General features: G+C 31.7%; 2 protein-coding genes and 1 pseudogene across 3 annotated transcripts; all 3 read right to left on the bottom strand.

Annotated features, from left to right (window-relative positions):
• Positions 1–3,002: 3,002 nt before the first annotated feature.
• Positions 3,003–4,498, bottom strand: LOC106404182 (annotated as a pseudogene).
• A 1,621-nt stretch (positions 4,499–6,119) lies between these two features.
• LOC106431412 (calmodulin-binding protein 60 B) lies at positions 6,120–9,449 on the bottom strand. 2 transcript variants are annotated; one of them, XM_013872208.3, is made up of 9 exons: positions 9,210–9,449; positions 8,880–9,005; positions 8,705–8,780; positions 8,481–8,539; positions 7,789–8,279; positions 7,549–7,709; positions 7,277–7,480; positions 6,958–7,159; positions 6,120–6,872 (listed from the first exon to the last, which is right to left on the bottom strand). In XM_013872208.3, exons 2-9 carry the CDS (start codon positions 8,972–8,974, stop codon positions 6,271–6,273), a joined length of 1,890 nt encoding a protein of 629 aa, XP_013727662.2. In that variant the 5' UTR covers positions 8,975–9,005; positions 9,210–9,449; the 3' UTR covers positions 6,120–6,270. The 2 variants fall into 2 exon arrangements, with proteins under 2 accessions (XP_013727662.2, XP_013727663.2); XM_013872209.3 differs by having other exon boundaries at positions 8,880–9,016; positions 9,210–9,440.
• Positions 9,450–11,247: 1,798 nt separating this feature from the next.
• On the bottom strand, positions 11,248–16,630 carry LOC106431395. The gene is made up of 8 exons (XM_013872194.3): positions 13,484–16,630; positions 13,302–13,364; positions 12,601–13,206; positions 12,376–12,507; positions 12,144–12,227; positions 11,951–12,010; positions 11,767–11,853; positions 11,248–11,625 (listed from the first exon to the last, which is right to left on the bottom strand). The coding sequence occupies exons 1-8, from the start codon at positions 13,820–13,822 to the stop codon at positions 11,401–11,403; spliced, it is 1,596 nt and encodes a 531-aa protein (XP_013727648.2). The 5' UTR covers positions 13,823–16,630; the 3' UTR covers positions 11,248–11,400.
• Positions 16,631–24,156: the final 7,526 nt, after the last annotated feature.

Below are 24,156 nucleotides of genomic sequence, written 5' to 3'. Positions count from 1 at the left end.
ATTAACCACTGCAAGTTTTGGTGTTCTGCCTAGCAACATTTACTTTTTTAACCAATGTCATTACTTTTTTATAGGAAAATAAAAATCTACCGGCTAGATTTGTGTCTATGATATAATCTAATGGTTAAAATTTTGTTTAGGAGCAAAAGTGTGACATCCTAGATTCATTAACAAGCGACGTCTTCGTCCCACCAAATCATATCACTTCAAAGACGTCCCTTAATTATCTGTCGAGTTTTCCTTACATAGCAAGCGATATCAGCAAGCGATGTCACCAAATCATAGCATAGCTCTTCAAAGGCGTCTCTTAAATAAATTGTCGACGTTTTCTCATATCCATGCACTAATCATCATCCCTTAAGAGTCGTGTCTTTTCAAGAATGTTATCTATAGAAGAGATTGTATGTGGTGTCAGATTTTAATATCTTTTTTTTTCGTTGCATCTGTTGCTGAGGATGTTCTTCCTCTAACAACTTTTCAGATAATTTAACTTTCGTATTCTGTCTCTGTTGAGTTTCTGATGAGTTTATCGTCCCTGTTAAATTTCTACAATTTTCGATCTATTTCCCTGTAAATATTGTGTTTTTTCAAAAATGTTGTAAAGTTGTATCTTTTCTAAACACTGATTGAAAGGTTGTGTCTTTTGTAAAAAATGTTTAAAATGTTGTGTCTTTAATAATAGCAATCTCAATTAATTTCAAAGGTTGTGAATCCACTTATGTTGAAAGGTTATGTCTTTTATAAAAAGTGTTTAAAAGGTTGTGTTTTTTCAAAAATGTTGAAAGTTTGTATCTTTTCTAAACATTAATTGAAAGGTTGTGTCTTTTACAAAAATATTGGAAAGTTATGTCTTTTCTAAAAGTTGTCTAAAGGTTGTGACTATTCATATATATATATATATGTATTTTTTAAAAACTGAAAAATTGTGACTATTCATATAAGTATCTTTTCAAAATAACTACATTTAAATTGGAAGAATGCGACTATTCAAATTGAAGAGTTGTGACTATTCAAACAGATTTTAAAAATCTATAAATAGTCTCTGTCATGCATTTCTCAAAATATAATTTTCATTAACCAACTAAAAAAAATGGTAAAAAAAAAAAGGTTCTAAGCAGTTGCATTAATACAAACTTTTAGAAGACATTCAAATGAAACGTTATAAACAAAAAATATTAGGAAGAATTTTACGTGTTTGGATAGCTAAAAATCCAAAACGAAATAATGAAATCAATATTCTCAATTTTCTTATATTAGATGAAAAGGTTTGTCTTTCACACATACAAATTTGTTTATATTTGTTCATGTTATTGCCGTGTTCTTCTAATTAATGTCAAAGATTATGTTATTTCATCTTAAAAGTTGCATTTGTTAAGAAAAAGTGAACTTATATTTGTGTCTCAAAGGTTGTATTGTTTCATCCTAAAAGTTGTATTCGTTGAGGTTGCATCTTTTTAGTTACACCTAATTGCTTAATTTTTTAAAAGTTACATATTATACTATTCAATACTCATATATTTTCAATTTGATTGGTTGTAAATGTTCTACGATTGCAACTTTCTATTAATTGTTATACTAGGAGTATTCCGGCGCTACGCGCCGGGTTCGTATATTTTATTATTTATTAAATTGAAAAGGGTTTGTTTGATCTATTTTAATATGTGAGTATGACGCTGTGAAAAAGGATAGATTTTAGAACTATGGAAAACAATTAGTTTCTAAAATTATTAGAAAAGCCAAAAAGTACATCAATGAAACCGGGAATTAAAACATAAGAAACCTCATATTAAATCGAAGTGATCCGAATATCATAGATTGCTTTCCTTACATATGGAACAACTTCTATTTCTACGAAGCCAGTAATCAATGCATGGAAAATGGAAATTATGGCCGCAAGGAAGATAGCATATATTGTTTCCATAGTTGTAATTTCTGAAGCGCACATCCACTTTCTTCTTCCACAATTGGAGGCCTATTAATCGACATCTAGTCTTGCAGTTGCGTATGGGTTGTTGTTCGTTGGTAACCGTTATTTGAAGATCAGAATTCATGTTGGTTGAGAATACATTCTTCACGTATTGGGCAGTGTGATGAATAAGCAATGCGGAGCCAAGGTGGTTAATGTTACGGTATGATAACATGAATTCTATGCCCTCAGTTGTTGAAGAGTCAGATATATTACCTTGATGGTTGGTGATACATGGGAGCTGGAAATCAGTGATAGATTATTGTGTAATGGGTCTATGGATGAAGATCTGGATTGTTTGCTGCGGAATTCTGTTTTAATGTCTTGTTTGGTTTGAGAAATGATAAGAGAATAGTGGTTCATTATTCATTTTTGCCCTTGTGTGAGTATTGTTTGTTGTATTTAGGGTTAGGGGTGGTAGCTATATCATATATAAGTTAATAGATTTTTTTCTTTTCTTTTTGTATCAGTTTGTTTTAAAGACCACTTAAGTCGAGTAAATGGTTTTTGTTGAATTGACTCTCTTTTTTATTATATAAGATTTTTCAAGCAGCTCTTAAATACGATGTTGAACCTTACTAATAATTGAAGCATTATTTAATTATGGTTAAAGATTCTTATGGTGTAAAGTAGTATCGTTATGTGAATTTATAATTTTAAAGTTTCATGGAGTTGCTAAAAATTTAGAGTAAAGTGTAGCGTAAAATTTGGATTTTGTAATTTTCATTTAATAGACTACGATTTCGGAAATTATTAGAATTTACATGTATTGTATCTCCAGTTTATCTATATGTATTGTATTCTTTTTTTTTTGTAGTAAAACTACGTAGTGTTCGTTTGTAGCGTGGAATGAGAAGCATTGCCTTTAATATATGAAGTTTAATGGTGTTATGAGCCACTACTATAGATATTTCTGTGGCGTTACGTGTTTAGCTTTGCCTAGCAAATAAGTTTAGTGGATATTTTAGTTAAGAAAATATTGGTTACATAGTTTATATCTATTTAAAATGAGATTGTTAATTGATAAAATTTCAAATATAAATAGATTAAATTTATTTATTTTAGGATTTCAGAAGTACAAACAGGTTTCAATTAATGAACAAAATTAGATTCATCATTCATGTTATCAGCAAGTGTTAGACGACCTTCAGCATCTGTGTTGTTGACCTGAAAATACCATTGCCAACAGTTAGCATCGCCATAGGATAAACAGCAAAAGTCTCAAACCTGAATACATAAATCATATGATACCTCAATGGTCTTTCTGTTTGAGGCTGTGATGACATCACCAGGTCTCTCATTCCAGTTCCACTAATCATATTCTCAAAGGCTGCAACGATGAAATGAACCTGGTTGTGGAACACCAGTTGGTTAGTTATGTTAAGAAAGCTCTAGCTTCAAAAGAATGTGAATGGGAGAAGCTTACCTCAACACCAGGACGCTTAATCTCACCAATAGCTTTCGCAGCACCAAGAACAGCAGCTGAATCACCCATGTCGAATTTCATGAGCTCAATAGAGGAGCCAGGTCAGCCACCACTGTGAACACAAGACTCTCAATCAACAACCACTAAAACATCACCAATACAAAAACAGATGTGGAATGCTTAAAGTGATCACCTGTCAAAGGTCAATCCTTTTCCAATAAGTGCAAGTTTGGTTTTAACAGAGCCACTCTGAGGTCTATCACAAGGTGGATGAAGAAGGGAGGATCAGCCGAAGCAGCAGGAACAGCGAGATAAGAACCCATCTTCAACTCTCTGCACTGCTCCTCGTTCAAGATGTTTGCAGTGAACACATCACTGTTATGTAGAAGCCACTTTTGCTGCTTCGTCAGCAAGCACAGCTGAAACAACACAAAACCCATAGCAGATCAGGACAATCTCACAATATAAACAAAGCAATTGATATCCACAGATCCATACCGGGAGTGAGCACATTGGCAGGAGAGTTAATGAGCTATCTCCCGAAAATGAGGCCATAAGATACATCTTCAGCATACTTGAGCTTCTTCTCTAGCTCAGGTCCAGTTCCAAATCCAATGATATCAACAAAGCTTAAAGAAGGTTTCTTTGACTCAGATTTGTACCTACCATCTTCAAACAATCCAAGCACTACGCCTATCCACACCATAAGAAAACAATAAACCCCACAAATCTGACTCAAACTTGCGTCATATGAGTTTCCAAAGACTCGAACTTGTGTTACCTGAAGCTAAAGCTGATGCAGAGCTAAGCTTGGATTCATTATCATGAGAGGAGAGAGCAACAACAACGCTGCTAGATTGTGAAGCCTTTACAACCGTAGCAACAGCTTCACCAAGCCCCTGAAAAGCCGCCGCGGATGAAGCGGACTGTCCTAGACCGATCAAACCGATCAGTTTCACGCCTAAACCGGGAACTCTAAGAACCGTTGACTGACCCGGTTTACCGGCGAAATACTCTTCCGGCGAGACCAAAGCCAAGAGTCCACTCAAGTGAGTATCAAGCTTATTCAAGATCGGGTTCTCGAAACTTTGAGGTTGCGTCTCTCGTCAAGAGGATGACATAGTAATGAACCCTAATCCCATTTGTCTATATAAGATTTGGGCTTCAATCAATAAAAGCCCAGTTCAAAGCAAATAATACAGAAACAGGCGACAAGAAAAAATCGAGAGTGTATTATGTGCCGCCACGTGTCACAAAAAGCCCCTGTCTCTCTGATGATGTGGAGGCCTAAGGAGAGAGACAAGCCAACTTTATTATATAAGATATACCTATTCGTATCTAACCGTTTACATTTTTTAATTTTATGTAATCTAGTGGATAAAATTTTAGTTTCATTTTGCAACTGACATCATCAATGCTAATGTAAAAGGCATCTCTTTTTGTTTCTTTTTTTTTTTTAATCGTCACTTCTCAAAAGAAACGAACTTTCAAACTAGAATCTTTTAACAAATTTATATATCATTTCTCCCATCAGACACGATTGTTCTTATTTCTATTCACTTTTTAATCATTTTTTCTTCAAATTTCTCTGTTATGCGGATTCTTTTCACTATAGAATATCCCTTATCCGATTTCACCACCGTGAAACCTAATTAAGTATATGTTTACATGTTAGTATATTGCTTTTAGATATTTAGGCAAACAAAATGATATGCATTGTTTCATAGTTGGATCGGTTTGTTAGAATGGTTCAGCCGTGACTCTTTTGCTTCGTCAGGTACATGTTGTTCCTAAAACACCTTTGTGTTGACCAAATAAAATTGGCAAAAAAAATAAAATTGTTAGAACTGAAGAACCGATTTTTATGAAAAACTCGGTTAAAAATTTAATTATATTTCAATGATTTTTCTTTTAAAAGGTAGTACATCAGATATAGTTTTTTCTCTTTCAATTTGAATTGATTTAGTTAGATATGCTATTAGAATAGATATAATGATATATAAGTTTCTCTTTCAGTGTACATTGATTTAGTTAGATAAGTTATTAGAGTGGATATAATGAGACAAATAGAATTTTGTCATGATATTTCATCAAAAGCTTGTTCGGAATAAAAATCAAAACTAAAATATTTAATCTGAATGAAATCATATATATATATATATAATGCTTCCAATATTAAAAATCACTTCGATTTGAAGAAGTGTATTTCTAGAATTGTGAGGATCAAATTACATATTAGAAACCACATATTTAAAAATAATTTATATACATTAGCAAAACAAACGAATTTTTTTGATAAACAAATCATTGATGAAATTACAAATGAAGTAGGTATTACAAGTTTCTTTGTAGGAGAAGTAACAAAATATATAGGTGGAAGTCACATCTCTTCTTATCTGTTCTTGTATTTGTAATATGTATTGATTTTTTCAATAATCCTCTTTTTTTTTTGAAAAATTCTAAATTCGAATTTCCTTTATTTCCATCTCGATTTTCAGAAACTGTTTTATAGTTATAGTATGTTTGAATGTGGAATTCATCATCCTTATTAATTTTGTCTTTTCCATTCACTCCGATTTTTTCCATTTTATCGATTTTGTCCAAATTCTCCATTTCTTCAGAAAAAGAGAAAGAAAATGAGCTTCTTTAGTGGATACCTGATCTTGGTCCTGTTTAGTCTTGCCTATTTCTGAGATTTCTTTTAGTTTTTTTAGCAAAAATAGGTGATGGTATTCTGTCTAAATAGTAGGCACAAGTAATAAATAAGATAATAGTTTTAAAGATTCGAGTCACTAATTTCTCAATTCTGACAGAAGGAACAATTTTTTTAGTCTCATTAGTGATGTAGAGTTTACGATAATGATGAAGAAAGACCACACTATTCTTCGTCATCATCATCCAGCTCTACGATCTGTGCTCGCCTCTCAGCTGCTTTCCTCCTGATGGAGAAACCCCATCTCATTGCTGCCTTTATCTTAAGCCAACCAACGACAGATCTGCCTGATCGACCACTGTCTTCATCATCATATCCTTGCATGGGCGTGTTTAGAAACGAAGGGAAAGAAGAATATCCATCTTCTGGAAAATGTGCTACAGAGTCATTGCCTGTTCCTCCTCCTCCTCCCATGCTGAATAAGCGGAGGAACTGTTTCATGTCTTCGTTCTCGAGCATTTCATGGCTTCGGAGTCTGATCTCTTCCTCCGAGAAGAAATCTTCTTCTGCTCCTCCGCGGTGGTTTGACCAACAGTCTTCAAAAGGATTGAGATTTTCCTGGTGAGCTGAAGAAGAGTTGATGTTTTGGTATGCCTGTGGAGGACCAAGAGCAAGCAGACCGTTCATGTTTTGATTGTTTGTGGAGCTTTGAGCCTGATGTACACTTCCCATGAGCTGATCCGAAGCAACCTCAAAGTGTGCTCTTGGGTTGGAGTCTAGAAGCTGGGGATGCAGAGGATAACTTGCCACCATAGTTTGATCATACCCTGCAGTGTTTGACAGAGTTTACCAAACTTATAAGATTCAGTTACTTAATACAATTTTTCAACGGAGTGATTGCAACTCACAAACCTCCAGTAGTAAAATCTGAAAATTGATTAGCCGGCAGTGAGGATGAATGCCCTGCCATCTGCATTGGATTGTCAACGGCAGCAGTTGAGTAATTTTCTGGAGGATTCTGAGGCTGCTTCATATCTATGAGAGACTTTCCATCATACTCTATGACTAAGTTCCAGTTTTCATATGCTTTCTTCACCAGCCCATCAACATATACCTTCACAAAACGAAAAGACTTTTAAAACAATGCAGTTCAAACACACCTAAGTAACATTAAATCTAATATAGAAGATAATGTGAATCATAGCTTAACTAGAACACAAGTCACAGATACCTTTTGGCTTTCTGAGAGTGAATCAGCAGAGAAGTATTGATCTCCGGAAATGAGACCACTTAGCTCATAGATATTATTGAACACAACTCCAACGTTCCTTGAATCCTCCGGATAGTAGATATAAAGCTTACTGCTCAAGACACACGTCTTGGCATGCTCCGCTAGTGCATCCCACATCTTGTTTGACATTCCACTTCCAAGAATCTAAACAAACAAGAGAAAGAGATCAAATCTCATAACAAGCAAAAGCTTGACATCAAACAAGCACTTACACCACGTAATCCTCCAAAATCTCTGACCATTATTCTCAAAAAGTCCTCCACAGTGGCTATCCCTGCAGCACTAAGCTTCTTATGGAACGCACCATCCTTACCAATCTTCTCCAGTCTCCACACTTCATCGTTCAAAGCAGGTGGATAATGCTTCTTGTACACTGCACATAAAAACAGAACATGCGTCAAACTAAAAAATAGAAGTAACTAACAACCACATTGTACACTGTGCACACATACATTCTCCTCTGTGATCTTTAACGGTAAAAGCCTCAGTCTTAGCCTCACGTATCCGCACGCCATCAGAAGCAATGCGTAAACCGAGTCTGAACTTCCTACTCCGGATCCAACTCGAGTTATCAGTGAAAGAAAGCTCCCCCAAGGTTCCAACCCCTTCCTTGAGAGTCACACCCAAGTCTCCGGTAAGCAACGGTCTCTTTCCTTGACGCTCTTTCACCACATGGCTTTCAAACTCTTCCTTTGTCCAGTCTTCGTCGTCTTCAGCGTTGAAGTCACCATCAAGCGCAACAACTTCAAGCTTTGCTGAAGCTTCTGGACCGTGTAACACGGCGCGGCGAGTGTTTGCATCGATGAGGACGATATGGATCGCGGCGCCTTGCTCTCCTTCTACTCTTCCTCCTGTGAATAAGGGGAGAGATAGCCTGGACCTGAACTGGAGACGTAGGTTACTACCATTTGGACCTTCTATTCGCTTTGGAGAAGAACCAGAACTGCAAAGTAATAGTAAATTGTTATCTAACATTGAAAGAGCGAGCATCAGGGCCGGTTCTGGACAAAGCCAAATGAAACATTTGCGCCAGAAAAGATATTTATTAAATATTTTACTAAATCGCCTAAGCCCCAGAGGGCAGGCATTGAGCATGTCACAGTATATAGAGCCATTATGATACAAAGAGAAATTTTGATTTTACCTTCCAGTAAGCCTAGCGGGGCCTAGTTTTGCCAAAGCACGTTCAACTTCCTCGCTGACCTGCTCAACATTTAACAATCTCTATTTAAAAAAAAAAGCCTTTAACAAATGATAGCTAATTTCTAAGTTAAAAAAGCTTATAACATGAAAATTGAAGTTCTAATAGAGAGTCAAGTATAGTGCAGGCAAGTAAAAGCAGAGAAGAGGAGAGAGGGAGAATCTTACAACTCGGCGGAGGATAGGTTCTAAAGAGGAGCAAAGCTTCTGCAAACTGTTTACTTTCAGAGCCTCTACAATCACACTGACACAAGCGTATATAAATAAAATACACAAAGTTAGAAAAACTTTTCAGTATATAATCAAACTAGTTCAAATTACGGTAAAGGGAGGTGAAAATAACCTAGCAAGAGCAGGACGTTTTCGGTCAGGTTGATCACCATCACCATTACCATCAAAACTCCTCTTGGCTCTGTTCATGTTATTACCTCTATCCATTCTATTTAGACATTACTCTCAACTCCTAGATCTGCAAAATCACTATAGAAAAAAATCAAAACCAGACAAAAATAAACTCGAGGATAACTCATTTCCACTTAACAAACGGAACCAAGTAACTATTTTCACGTCTGAGAACAGAGAAGACTTTCCCTGTAGACTCTAACTCACTCTTTTGGTGATCAAACTGAAGAACCAAAACTAAGGATAAAAGAGACAAGTCACAAGAAAGTACCTGTGAGACTATATCACGCCGAGTTAGAAAACCGCCGGCGTCGAATGATTAGTAGCGAACGGAAATGTATTGTTGTTTGAGACTTTTGAGACAGTCTCCTCTTCTTAGTCTTCTCTCGATGATTTTCGGATTATTTTTTGGAGGTTATAATCGGTCTCTACTGGGATTTAATCCGGTGCGTTAAGGTCTACTAGAACGCAATGATTGTCGTTTCTCCCCACTGGCATTAATAATGGTCGTTACTCCACTATTTCACCACTTTGTCCTATTTAAGGTTACACTTTTCGTTGTCCCAAAAAAAAAAGTTACGGCTCCTATTGGCGTGAAGGCTGTCGACACTTTTGCTGTAATTGGAATGCCTTTTTAATGGAATCACGTGGAATCAGTCACTAATTCACGTGTTTCAAAAAAAAAAGTCATTAATTCACGTTTCAAAAAAAATTTACATGTTAAGTGGAAAAAACATTTTTTTTTATTTCACACATTCCTGTAGCCTGTGGGATGAATGAAAAAAAAAATCACTTAAAAATCATTGATGATAAGAAATAGAGAAGTGAATAGAATGAAATAATTTGAATATAAGTAAAAAATACATACATCATTCTTCTAATTCCTGAAATTATCGCTATTTCATTCCATTTTCTTATTTTGATTCCAATTTCATTTATTCCACACATTCCTAGATTAAGTTTATGTAACCACACAATCCTCAAAGTTAATTTAAAAGCCAATCAGGCTTTTAGTTCCTTTTTTCTCTAAAACTTCTACCACCTTCGTCAACTGCTTGATTGTCACATTTTTATCTTTCAAATAACGATTTGTTCTAAAGCCACACTCACTAGTCACTAGACTTTGAGAAGGATGTGGGTCCTTTTCGTATTTTTAATTTTTTTTTTGCATATTTTCCATATTTTTTCTTCCTTTAACAAAAAACAAATTAAACAACTAAAATAAAATAAAAAAAATTTAACAAAATTAAAGGAAATTCAATAAAAAGTATAATAAAATCTAAATTATTTTAAATTGGATTTTGTTGTAAGAAAAAATTATCAGTATATTATTATTAATTACTTCTTTTATTTAATAAAAAATTTCATCATGACATTTCTACATAAATTAAGAAATAAATTTGTTTATTTATATATTTATTTATTATATTTTTATCAATAGTTTTTAATAAAAATAAAATTATTTATAAGATAAACATATATTTAATAACTAATATTAAAATATTAAAATGATATTTTGTATGTAATAAAATGTTAAAATAATAGTCAGTTATTACTTAGTATATTTTAATAATAAATCAAAACTTACATTTGTAGCATTTATAATATCAGTTCAAAGTATATTTTCAATATATTATCATATATATATATATATATATATTAGAATTTAGTATAAACATGTTTTATATAAAGTAATCGTCACACCTTTTGTAGTTTTTAATACCAATCAGACTTTCAAAGTTACTTTAGATGATAGCTAGAGTTTTCACAGTTAAAATTTTTACGGCCAAAATTCTAAAACGATAGCCTAAACCAACAGTCGTTGCCAATGGGTCCGGGTCTAATTGTTTTAGACTTTGAAGGTTTTTACTTAAAATCTTTTACTGTTATGGCTTTTAAATTAATTTTGACTAAACTGATGTGGCTTTAGATTTTTTTAAAAAATAAGAAAATAGTGGCCTTCAGTTTAACAAACCATCAGAAGAGTAACTTCAGTTATTTTGGTTTTGAGAATTTGAAGGAATAGTTTGGCTTTAAAGGCTTGATTTAAATCAAAGTCTCAAAAGTCACTAAAATAAGAAGCTAAAAGATTATTAAGGCAAAAAAAAATTATTTATCCTAACAATATGTCAATATCTAAGAATAGTGATTTCTTGATTCATCTAGTCGTCCAAACAAATAAAAGTTTCAAACCTAATGCAACTTAACTCCTACGTTAAACACAATCATAAGAAAGTATTTATCTAACTTAGAAATAATAACAAGAAATAGAAATAATAGAGTTATTCCAAATTTTGCAGGAACCATAATGAAATAAAAATCCATTGACAACTGATATATCCCCATAATCAAAGTCTTACAATTATTTTCAGAAATAAGCTTTACACGACTAACCAAGTCCGATTTCATAGCCAACACCCTAAAAATAAGGTTGAAGGTATTAAACCGTAAATATACTTTCTTCACTCAGGTTTCTTGGTGGCTTCAGGATTGTTGTCTGCATTTGATTCATTGGTTGTCTTCAAGGAATGTTCTGTCACTTTCTTCTCAGCTTCACGAGGACTGGTTAAATTCTTCTCAATGGCCTCACTGCATCTACCTCGGGCAGGTTGTTCAGTGTCTACATCAAGAATTGATATCTCATCCCTTGAGGCGTACCAGGAATTTCCACAGGCAATACACTCCAGCTAAATGCATAAAAAAAATCAGAATGTGATTATTATGATCCATGAGTATGCATAAGATCATGCCGATAATAGATGACTTTTTTTTTTTTTTTTGAAACATGCCGATAATAGATGACTTGATATGTAAAAAAGCCAAAGAACCTGATAGCGATCTCCATGCCCAGTTTGAAAGATATCCCTCAGACAAACTTTAATTTGACTGCATCTCAAGCATCTTACATCAGTCATCTGCAGCCAAAGCCAACACATGACATGGTCAACGACATTCTCCAACTCAAATACAAGAGACTGGATAAGATTTGACTGTCATAAATGAAAACAAAACCTGCATTCGTTCCGCATCATCAGGCTCATTCTTTTCTGTTTCCTCATTAGTTAGACCCTCCTGAATCCCACCAAAAAAAACAAATCTTATTTGTTTACCTTGTAAGAAGTAATCATTACTATTTGCCAACTATAGCACAAAGCAAGATTCATATTAATCTGATACAACTATGATAATATAACAATTCCCTAACCTTTAACTCAGAGGGTGACATGTTCAAAATCTTTTCAGGTTCTAACTGGCCATTGAGCAGTCGTCTAGCCAGGAGTGCAGTGTTCTACAGACAAAAAAAAATGGAAATACTGTTCAGTGATCATAAGGCATACAAATTTTAGCATGTCACATTAATTTCATAGATCAACTGTTAGGAATATGGAGCATACGTGCAGAAACAATCATGAAATGGCATGAATGCAGATTCTAACCTTGAGATTGAATACCAGTGACCTTATCCTCTGATTGTATTTAGAATGATCTGATGCAAGAGAAACATTTAAAGCCATCTCAAGGGCACACACGGGATGAACAGCAGCATCTGGCCAGATAAAACTCTCATCCTGTCAAGAAGTTTAAACAAAAAGGGTTATGAAAGGATAGAGACTATTTGGAATATGATCAGAAAGGATAGAAAAGTTTAATTAGTTTAGGACCTTTAATACATCTGAACTCACATTTGCTTCATCACCAGCGTTAGAGCATATGTTCCGGACTGCTTCCAGAAGCTTCGCCAAACACTTGTTACGATGAGCGTCATGTGTTAGTGAATCAAACTTTTGTAAGATAGAATGATACTCTGATGAGCTAGGAAAGGTAACTTCCTCCTTTCTAACGTCAACAGGAGTTATGTTTACTTTCTGAAAAGATCCTTTAGCCTTCTCTACATCTTCCTCAGTTTCAAGGTCAGGAAGATCACCCAATCGCAACACAGACTTTTCCACAAAGAGGTCGATTTCATGTTGTCTTGCATCTTCATAGACCTTATCAGTCAACTCCCGCAGCTCCATATCATCAGTATCATACACCTTTCGCACGATAAAACCTTTTTTTTTTGGAAGTTTCTTATGAGGTGGAACAAAATTCACCGGGCATCTATGCATCACAGATTCTGCGGGGACCTCATCACGATGGAAACTGTAGAACAGCTCTCGTGTACCATTTGCTTCCCAGTGTCCACCACCTTTTTTCTTTGCTTCTTCTTGACGATAAAACCACTGCCCCAGAATCATCATTCTTCCATCTTGTTTTTGGGTAATATCCTAGACACAATAAAAACAAGTCTGTCTTAATTAAGCATAGATACACAAAAAAAAAAAAAAAAATCAGCAGCATGCACGTACACTAACACCAGTACCTTGATAATGGCAATATAAGGATTTAGAATATTGCCTTCTGGATTCATCATCACCGATTCCTCCTGTGCAAGAAAGAAATGTCAGAGAAACTAAAAACAAAGCATTCAGGTGCAAAAAAAAAAAAAATGGGCCACTCGAGACCCATAATAATGCATCAATTAATGTAGTCAACACAACTCACCAGCTCGTATCTTTTACCGTTGCACTCTAACTGCCTGTAATGGGTTCTTCTCCCATTTCCTCTACCCGTAATTTTAACCGGCTCACCAACCGGTTTCACGACATCGGGCTTCACTTCCTTCGGTGGCGTTTCCTCGTCATCTTTTTTTCTCTTTCTCTCTGTCTCCTTCTCTTCCTCATCAGACTCTTCGTACAGGATTACATTCCTACGCTTCCTCTTCCTTCCCTCCATTGTTTCCTCAGGTCTCCTTGAGTTCTGTCCCTGAGACCTCATCTCCGCTACAAAGTCCTCTTCGTCGTTACTCGGGGACACCTGAGCAAACCTCCGACGCGACACCATCTTTCTTTCTTCTCCCTGCGAGAATAGGAGAACAGAGACAATTAATAAGATATATTGTTGTTTTGTAAATATGATAGAACGTAGTATTTATATTCACACACCTTCTTAACTTTTGGGTTTTCCAAAGAGGTTAGATATGTACATATATATACTAACTTAGAGCTAGATTTATTTCATTGCTTAACTATCTGTGAGGACTTTAATGGGGGTATCTATTTTATTACTTTACCATCTTAGTCTCGTTTTTAAAATTGGGCATTTATGTGAAATTATTTCAGTATTAACTTAGATATGTTTTTACCAAAAATTTACGCGGAAGTTTATTTTATTGCTTAGTTATTAATTTTTGAAAAGTGTTATTTGTTTTATTGGTTCAAAAAATAAATTTATTTCCAAAAAGTGGTCAGCTTTATCATTTTGGGATATCTTACTAATAAAATAACAATGGTCAAATTTGTTATTTAGGAAATTTCATTAACAAAACTTAAGATTAATTGGTCAAAGTAGTTAATAAAAATGGTCAATTTTCTCATTTAAGACATCTTATTAATATAAATAAAATTTGTCAAAGTAATAAATAAAATAGAAGGTAATCAGTAAAAAAATAATTTTCTTAATAAGTGTGTTTTACCTAAAAAATCTTATACTTAGGAACAGAGAGAGTATGTTTGTGAATAGAGATTAGTATTTTAGTTACAAAAAAATAAGTAGTTTGCATAAAATAGAGTCACGACTTTTGTATTTTTCACAATAGGAAGTTAATTAATAAATCATGATAGTCCTAAATGTCACACGCCGCGATCGTCAGAAGCAATGAACATAATCAGCAAAAAAAAACATGAGCAACACTTGCAGCAGCGGCTAGGAAATTGGCGAGAGAAGACGATAGAGCAAAGCATATGATGAGATGAAGGAGAGGAGATCCAAAGTGCATAGCTCAATGGTTTGATCGAGTTTGGATGGACTTTATGCCTTATATGAAGCCCAAATTAAATCAAAATTTCCTTAATTGGACCCTTAATGTGTACGAATTCATCCATTCATCACCATTACGAACCATCTTTATTCCTTCAACCCACAACAAGCACTACCAATCATTCAATGCTTCTTACTTCTATTCCTGTCGGTGTTCATCCACCTATAAAATGGTCAGTCCGCCTCTCTCATGAAAATCATCCTCACAATTCCTAAAACCAGTCGATGCTAATTTTCAGTTTAATGGCTAACTCATCCATTCTTCTCGTGGATTTGAAAGGTGAACGCTGTTCTTCCACCGTCAGGTGCGACTGCTAAGATTTTGGTAAACTCCGAACGTCAAACGCGGTTGGGAGCTGATGGGTGTTGACATGCTTCTCATCGATGCTAAGGTATTATGTTCATAAAACTCATAATCATCTTCGTTTCCTTTATGGTATATAATTTATAATTTATATAGAGAGAAAGTTTGTGTTGATCATCCGGGCTTAACCATATAATTTGTTGTTAGGTACTAAGCACCAAATAGTTTATAAAACTTAAGTTACACTTTTGTCTGGATTTGAGGTCTTTTTGCTAATGTGGTAGCAAACGTGATATGTTTGATTCTAATATGGTTTGTATGTAAATGAGTTTTCATATTATTACTCTGACAAAATGCTTCATGAACTAATGGTCTTTAGCTTTTCTAATTAGTTTTAGATCACCGAAGTAATTACGGATCAATAGATTCAGGTTTAGCATCTTGAACAGATCTTTAGTTTTTGCTTTTAAGTTTGTTGTTCAATGCAATTGGTTTTTGGGAGTTGTGACTAAGTAGTGTGTATATTCTCAGCACCAAAGTTGATTATTTTGTTTGTCCTTACTGCACCTTGAAGATAAATTCAGTGGTTGTACTTAAAATCTAAAAGCTTTAACCGTAGCTTAATCAATCTTATAAGTCTCTCATTATGTATATCTCTAATTAGCTTATGAGTTACATCCGATGCAAACATCTGCCCAAGGTTCAAGAAGTATTTGATGTTCATTGGGATGGAAAGAAGGCTTCTCTCTTTGTACAATCGTATCTCACAGAAGTCCTTTCTCAGTTAAATAGATTATGGGCTGCTGTTACTAGATACCATCACCAGGTTTTTGTTTAAAAATCTTTACATCTCCTCATGTCTATGATTTAGATCGAATGATAATGCGTAACCAAACTTTGGTTTGATTCTTCATAGCTGCAAGGGTTCATCAAACATGAGAAATGAGAAGTACTACAAGTTGGGGGCAGAGAGCTACGCTGGCCAAAATATAATAAACATCTGAGGGGAATCTAAACGTGAAAATCAGTATGAGAAACTTGGATAAGCTACATGTTACCAGACTGAAAGGAGATTGGCACTTTCTTTATTGAACCTTTGTGCCAAAAAGATGTCCCGGATGAGCCTGTCAATGTGACTAAAGTTTGTATCGCGAGGTTGAGAAACACATGGTGTAACGTGTTATTCCTCTCCCTCCAGAGAAGATAGACGGTTTCTTGAGTGACCAGTTTCCTTTTTAACATAGAAGAGCCCCCTCATGCGGGGGAAAGAGCCAAGCGACCAATTTGCTTTTAAATTTGTTTAGTTAACATTATTAATTCATATTTTGAAGAGACGAATGATATATTTTATAATTCCATCATAGCATACTTGGAAAAAAAACTGCTAAAACATAACATTGTTTTATTCCATTTTCAAAATTGATCAAATCATCCAAACAGTACTCAAAGCAAAAATGAGTTGTGCAGTTGTTGATTTAAAGTTGTCAAACCTTTGATTAACGAAGCATTCACACCATTATAATACTTTATATAGTTGCGTAAAAGTATCTCGATCTAACTGCATTAAAAGTTCAATGCAGAGGTTCACACCTTTCTCCAAAAAAAATATATTAAAATATTCTTATTTTTGTGAACTCAGCCCCTGTAGGTTCATTGGGATGAACCTGGTTCATCACTGTATCGCGGGCCTCACGCCATGTGGCGGCTCGCGATTGATTCCCTTATTTTTTTTTTTTTTAAATCAAACCAAAAAAATAAAAAAAAAAAATAAAAATTAAAGTTATGAACCTCTTTCAAGGTTCATTGATGCAGATGCTCTTAGATCATGAATGAAGTAAATATACAAAATATTTACCATTGTTAAAAATTTAGATATTAGTATAAATGTTTCAAAAAAATAAGATATTAGTTAAAAAAAATTCATTGCTAAATGAAATGTAATAACTCTAAAAAATTCATTGCTAAATTTTATATCATAACCAGTTACATATTGTCATAGCTAAAATACTAAAATGCAAAATTTCATTTTCAAAATTTTTTTAATGATGAGATAATTTTTTCCTAATAAGAAGAACAAAACAAATAACAAAATAAATAACAAAAGTTAATACTATTTTAATTGATAATAAAATTATATTCCTAATTTTTCAATACAATTAAAATATTTTTGTTTCATTTATTTGGACGGGCGATTTACTCCCTACTATATATATATACTAGGTTAAGATCCGCGCCTTGCGCGGGATGAACATTATATATATAAATTAATTTATGTATTATATTTTTATAACATATTATGAAATAATAAATATATATTGAATAATGAAAAATTAATTATCTACTAATTATATAATTAAATTGGTGCAAACATATAAATACATTTTATAAATTGAAAAACTATATTTTCTATTTGATATGATATATAATTAAATTTAAATGATAGTAACATATATATGGTATATTTTAATATTAATATTTATTAGATGATGCTTTTTGCTCATATTTTTTTTATCATTTGTATTTGTTATAGCAAAAAGTCTAAATTAGTGATAACAAAATTTTTATTGTGGAATTAATGGTTTAAGTAATTTATAATATTTTAAAAATTAAGTTGTCAATATTTTTTCAAATTTTTTATCAAAAAAATGTTCAAAGTAAATTTCAAAATTAAGATATTTATGTATTTTTATATGGCATATAGTTTAATTTAAAACGATACATATATTTATATATCTTTTATTTTTTATACTTATTAAATGAGAGTTTCAACTTATATTATTTTTTAATTATTTGTATCATGTCATAACAAAAGTTTTAAATCACAAAATTTGAATGTGAAACTTTTAACAGTTTTAGTAATTTAAACTCGTTATTAAAAATTCAAAATATAATATATAAATAATTTTTTTAAATTTTTATTATATGGTTACTATGACTGTTTAATTTATTTTAATAGCTTAAAATTAAAAAAATATAATTATAATACACACTTATTTTTATAAAATCTTTATTATTCAAAATCATTAATTGTCATATATACTTTAGCCACATTAGGCAATTCCGTAATCTTATTTAAGGAAATAATGAAGCATGCCCTCTTAATAATGTATTTATTGTGGTTTAATAAAAAATTTATTATATATTTAGATGGACCAACCTATTTCTCTAAAGATTATAAGAATCATTCTAGTGATGACACATGGCTACAAAAAAATATTGCAATGCTTTTCAAATAATATATAGAAGATCTAGGTAATGCATTAAATGGTCCAAAGACACACTTGAGGGCTGGACACAATATTTGATAGGATCGCAATCCTCTCAATATATACCTCTCAATATATACCTCTTAGTAGTTAGTACCTATTAGGTTTGACTTAATGTTTTGTTTGATTCTTAAGTAATACTAATAAATATAGTAAATTAATTAGAATAAATAAATATATCCTTCGTTTTTATCTTAGTTTAGTTATTATTGTTGTTAAAAACAAAAACAAATATATTCTTCTTTTCTGTAGTAATACTAATAAATATAGTAAATTAATTAGAATAAACAGGAAAGTCAGCCCCTTGCAAGTACCAAAGATCTTGATTTCTTGTCATTAAAAAAACTCATCTAGTGAAGTAGGAGAAGAAATAAAGCATATGACATTATCAACTCTGATGTCGTATCTTCCTTGTTCACGGAACATATCCTTCTAACAAATTACCATTTTTAATACAGGAATATTATACAAATGTTGTGTTAATCATTGGACTCGTGGACTTAATAAATGGTATGTTATCCATCCACATTCAAAATGAATATTAGATTGATTAGATGTTAGTATATATGTTACAGTTGGTTTCGAGTAAAGTTTTGTAACCTAAATTATGGTTAATAGGTGATGCATGTATGATGTATATATACCAGCTAATACGGAAGCGAATTAAGTAAAGTGTGTATAAGACTCAAGATAAAAGTGTGTATAAGACTAATTATACATAATATACATAATATGTCTGATGAGTTCATTATAATTAAGGGTTGAGTTCTAGAAATTAGTCGTTTTAGTAGCTAGTAATATGTTTTTGATTCAAAAAAATATTACTAGCTACTAAGACGACTAATTTCCAGAACTCAACCCTTAATTAGCTAGTAATATAAGTTAATACGTGACATCATTTAAGAAACCATTATCTTCTGTCTTCGACAAACATATATACATATACGGTTTGTTCTTTTAATTATGCCAGCTTAAGTCTTAATGCAACACCTAACACGCGTTAATGACTTGCTTCATGTATATGGTCAAACTCACACGTACACTCCCATAAAACCTCGATCCCCCCCAACAAATTCAATATTTCCTTAAATGAAATTAGATGAACCAATATGATTGTATACTATAAATGAATTATAATTTCAAAAAGCTGTATCCATATAAAATATAAAATAGAGTATAATTGTATAAGAATTAGTTACCGACGTGTTGGTGGTCCAGTGGTCTCGTGTAAAATTGGGTTTTTTCTGTGCCCTAAATTCAAAAGAGAATTATAAAATTTTAATTAAAAGAATTTAAAGATTAAATTCAGACTTATGAAAAAATTTAGTCTGGGGCAGTATAATAAAAATTATAATAACAATTTACCGTCGCAGTGCAAAGGGAATGGCGTACGGTATTGTGTTAGTCAACCCAAGTGACGTGATGATGATTACACTTTTCCTTGGATTAGTTTTTGTTGGTAAAAAGACAAGATTCTTTATAATACTATAAAATTGACAAACTCAAATCTTATCTTGAATTTGTTGGGGGGAAATATCGAGGTTTTCTTTTTAGAAAATAACATAGATTTTAACGAATGGAAATTAAGGCCAAATCACAAAAATAGAATTATACTAGTGAAAATGGTATCATGTTTTTTCTAATCACATCTAGACTCCCTAAACTGGTTATTTGTTTAGGATATAAAATTCATCATATAATTTAAAGAGGGTATTTACGGTCATAATATTAATTACTCTCCTTATTAAATTAGTTTTTAAATTTTCCACTCTTCACTTTTTTTGTCAAAAACTTTTTTTTACTCTTCTAACATGTTCATCATATATACTAGCTAGCCATAAGGTAGTATGTATACATACAATACAATACAATACAATACAATACATTTGAATTCGGTATTTAGTTGGATCGGTAATTAAATGTTTTCTTCCTCAACATAAATATTTGCTCCACATGATTATTATTATTATTATTATTATTATTTTTATTATTGTCTTTTTAATACAAGTAACATACAGAAACCATTATATGTAAAGTCAATGAATTAGATAGCTAGTTATAAGAATATAAGTAACATATTGTCTAATATAAACATGATAAACTCGTATAAATGTTACTCCCTCTGTTTTTAAATGTATGTAGTTTTAGCAAAAAGAGTTTGTTTCACAATATAAGTAGTTTACATATTTCAATGCACCTTTTTCATTTATTGGATATTGTGTGACCAATAAAATAATATTAAGCTTTTTATAATTGGTTGAATTAATTGATTAAATGATATATTTTTTTAGATAACAACTTTCTAAATATTTGTGCTTTTAAGTAAAACTACTTATAATTAAAAACAGAGGGAGTATAAGCTACTGCTTATTAGCATTTAGCAATGACTTTGAGTCTTGATCAATGATTTGTAAGCAAACCTTAGGGATCTGATATCTAATGATTAGCTGGGAAACTAATATATATCAAGCAGTATTGATTAATTAATTTGATTTAAAGTGTCTGTTACGCATATATATATATATATGTGTGTGTGTGTATATATTTAAACTTACTTTTAACTTTTTAAGCTGTATCCTCTCATGACATAAAAACATATCAGACACATAACAAAAGTTTAATTTTTTATGTATATATGCGTATATTTAGCCACTAACTAGCTCGATTATAGTGCCTTAAAGCTAGAGATTTATCAAATGCATCGATTCTAGGGTTCTGAAAAAGGACAACAAGAAACATTTGCGTTGCTTTTATTAAACTCTGAATTTCCTGGTGTCTTCAATCTTTTACTATATTTTATACACAGAATATTAGTTGCTCCTTTTTGGAGTTTTGATTGTTTCCTCTTGTTATTTTGTTGCCTAGTTGTGGTTCCTTTTCTCATTTAATTATTTAACTGATTAATTAATCACAATCTTTTGATAAAAAAATTATATTAGCTTATTTAAAAATGAATTTCAATAAATGATTTTTAACTCCAAACAACATCTTTGTGATAAATCAAGGTCAATTAGCATTGTCTGGTTTGTTCCGATCAATTATTGTATTTAAGCTTCCCTATCCTACTATATAAAAGGAACTAAATCATTGCTTCCTAAGCCTATCCACATGTGCACAAATATTCAGGACCAATCAATATGTCAGGTCATCACGAAATGGGCTTCAATTAAAAAAAATTCAATAATTTGCAGCCCATTAGACCCATCTCCTATCCCACTCCCGAGCCACTCTCTCATAAGCATAATCCCGTATTCTAAACATTCCGTGTTAAATTTTTTAAAACACTCATATCATAGAAATAGTTTATAAAATATATTTATATATAAATTTTTTTTCTTGAATAATATTTAATTATAATTTATTGTATCTTTTTAACTTTTATAATAAAAATATTGTTTTCAGATAGCAACAAAATACATATAAGAATTATCTTATTTTTAAATTTTTTTATAATTTTATTATATTATTTTAGAATCAAATATTTAATATTAATATAACATATAAATTTTATATGATTAAAATAAAATTCGTTTTTAATTATATATAAAATTCATTAAGGATATTGTTTTAATTAACACATTAGCGAATCAGTTAGAAATTAATAATAAATCAATAACATATCTAAAAGTCTAAAACCTAATAAAATATGACAAATAAGAAAAACTAACTAAATTTTAACATAAAATAGAAATTTAATATTATTAAAATAAAATTCATTTTTAATATATATATATAATATTAATTAAGGGTATTTTTTAAATTAATAAATTTGTGACTTAGCTAAAAATAAATAATAAATCAATAATTTAGCTAAAATCTAATAAAAACATGACAAATAAGCAAATTTACTAAAATTATGGATAATATAAAATATGATTGATTCTTTAATACAAATTAAAATAAGAGTTTTGTTAAATAAAACATAAGTTTGCCGTATCAGTGTTACAAAAAAAACAATCATTAATAGTATCGTAGGAATTATGTCTTTCCCATTAGCGAATAAAATTGAAGCAGAGTGTTGGAGGATAACTCAACGTATAGACGAGATTATGGAGATTGATATGGGAGTTGAGGTAACGGACACAAATGTTCCTCCGTAAAGAAACGCTTCTGCTAGACATCCTGGATAAATGAAAGAAACATATCTGGACTTGGCTTTGTGTTAATGGATAGTGACTTTCTAATGCTGTTTGGAGCAAGGGCCGATATACAGACACCAAATCACCACTGCAAGCGGAAGCTGAAGGTTTACTATGGGCAATGCAAGTGATACTAAAGTTTGGACACAGAGAGATGGTCTTTCAATCGACTGTGAACAACTGGTTATACTCATTCAGAAAAAGGAAGATTAGCCTGTGTTGGACTCGGAGCTCGACGAAATACAGGCTGTATCCAAAGAATTTTCTGAACTTTTTATTGCTTATATTCCTAGATCTTTAAAATTCCGTACGAATAGCCTAGCAAAAGGTGTCTGATCACGCGCATCTCGATCAGCTTTTGTAAACCCTTTTGCACCAAGTTAGTTAGCCCCACAAGCTAGCATGAGGGTGCCAAAAAAAAGAATAAAGTTGAAAGTGAAACTAAATATCTCAATGAACAAATTTATCAGAAGTCCATATTTATGTGGATGTCTATATGGGACAAACAATTTTTTTAGACAATTATAGAACATAGTCACGAAAATCAATCCTAAAATATATAATTTAAAAAAACTATTTAAACAAACTATCAAAATTTTTAATATTACACCAAATAAAAATATAAGACCAACTATATTCTCTTCGTGTATAATGTATTGTGGTAAGATTCAAATAAATTAATTTATTTTACAGTAAGGAAAAACTAGATTTTTAATTTCAAATTTACAGTAAAAACATAACATTTTATAAAACTAAACAATTGATATAATAGTGAAAAAAAATCAAAATACTATCCGCGCGTAACGCGGACAAGGACCTAGTTTCATTAACAAGAGTATTTGAAACCAGTCAATTTAATTCCCACAGTTTATAACTCATCGTTAACATTAGTAAATCCTGATATTTAAAAGAAAAATATAAGCAGAAATAAAAGAATCGTATGCATATTGAACCAATATTAGTTTGTTAATTATATGGCCATTCCTATATATATCTATATCACTTTAGTTATTATTATATTTTTTAATCGAAATCAGTTTAGTTATTAATAATAGAAACTTATTCACTTTAAGACGTAACTCTTGCAAGGTTAGAAAAGCCATTAGTCCTTTCTAACTATCATTGCTGATCTGATTCATGCAAAGTACTTTGGTACATATGTATCAATGTTATTAAAATTTGCAAAAATGACAGTTTATTAAAATTACTATTAGCAAATAACAAAATGGTAGCTAACAAAGTCTAGATAAGAAACTTAATGCGTGATTTACTTGATAATACTTTCAAAAATGTTTGATTGAGTATTTTTGTAAATGGATTTAATAATAATTAATACTCCCTCCATTTTTTTATATAAGTCGTTTTACAGCTATGCACGTAGATTAAAAAAACTATTAATTTCTTATATTTTCTAAACAAAAACATCATTAATTATTTACCTAACCACAGTTGAACCAATAGAAAAATAAAAGATATATTATCATTGGTCATACAACATTAATTACTAATAAATTTTACATAGAAAACCGAAAACGACATATAATTTGGAACAAAAAAATTTCTCTACAACGACTTATATTAAAAAACGGAAGGAATATATGACAAATGAGAATATAAAATTTTAAGTGATTAAATGTCAAAAATATATGA

Source organism: Brassica napus, chromosome A2, assembly GCF_020379485.1.
Source record: "Brassica napus cultivar Da-Ae chromosome A2, Da-Ae, whole genome shotgun sequence".
Taxonomy (NCBI): Eukaryota; Viridiplantae; Streptophyta; class Magnoliopsida; order Brassicales; family Brassicaceae; genus Brassica; species Brassica napus.
This window is presented reverse-complemented; position numbering and strand designations above follow the sequence as displayed.

Coding starts and splice junctions, on each gene's coding strand:
- LOC106431412 (XM_013872208.3), bottom strand. CDS start 8,974: ATGGATAGAGGTAATAACATGAACAGAGCCAAGAGGAGTTTTGATGGT. Junction 8,280..8,480: donor CCCGCTAGGCTTACTGGAAG/GTAAAATCAAAA, acceptor ATTACTTTGCAG/TTCTGGTTCTTCTCCAAAGC. Junction 7,160..7,276: donor CACTCTCAGAAAGCCAAAAG/GTATCTGTGACT, acceptor CGTTTTGTGAAG/GTATATGTTGATGGGCTGGT.
- LOC106431395 (XM_013872194.3), bottom strand. CDS start 13,822: ATGGTGTCGCGTCGGAGGTTTGCTCAGGTGTCCCCGAGTAACGACGAA. Junction 12,508..12,600: donor TGAGTTCAGATGTATTAAAG/GTCCTAAACTAA, acceptor ACTTCTTGACAG/GATGAGAGTTTTATCTGGCC. Junction 12,011..12,143: donor TGTCACCCTCTGAGTTAAAG/GTTAGGGAATTG, acceptor GGTGGGATTCAG/GAGGGTCTAACTAATGAGGA.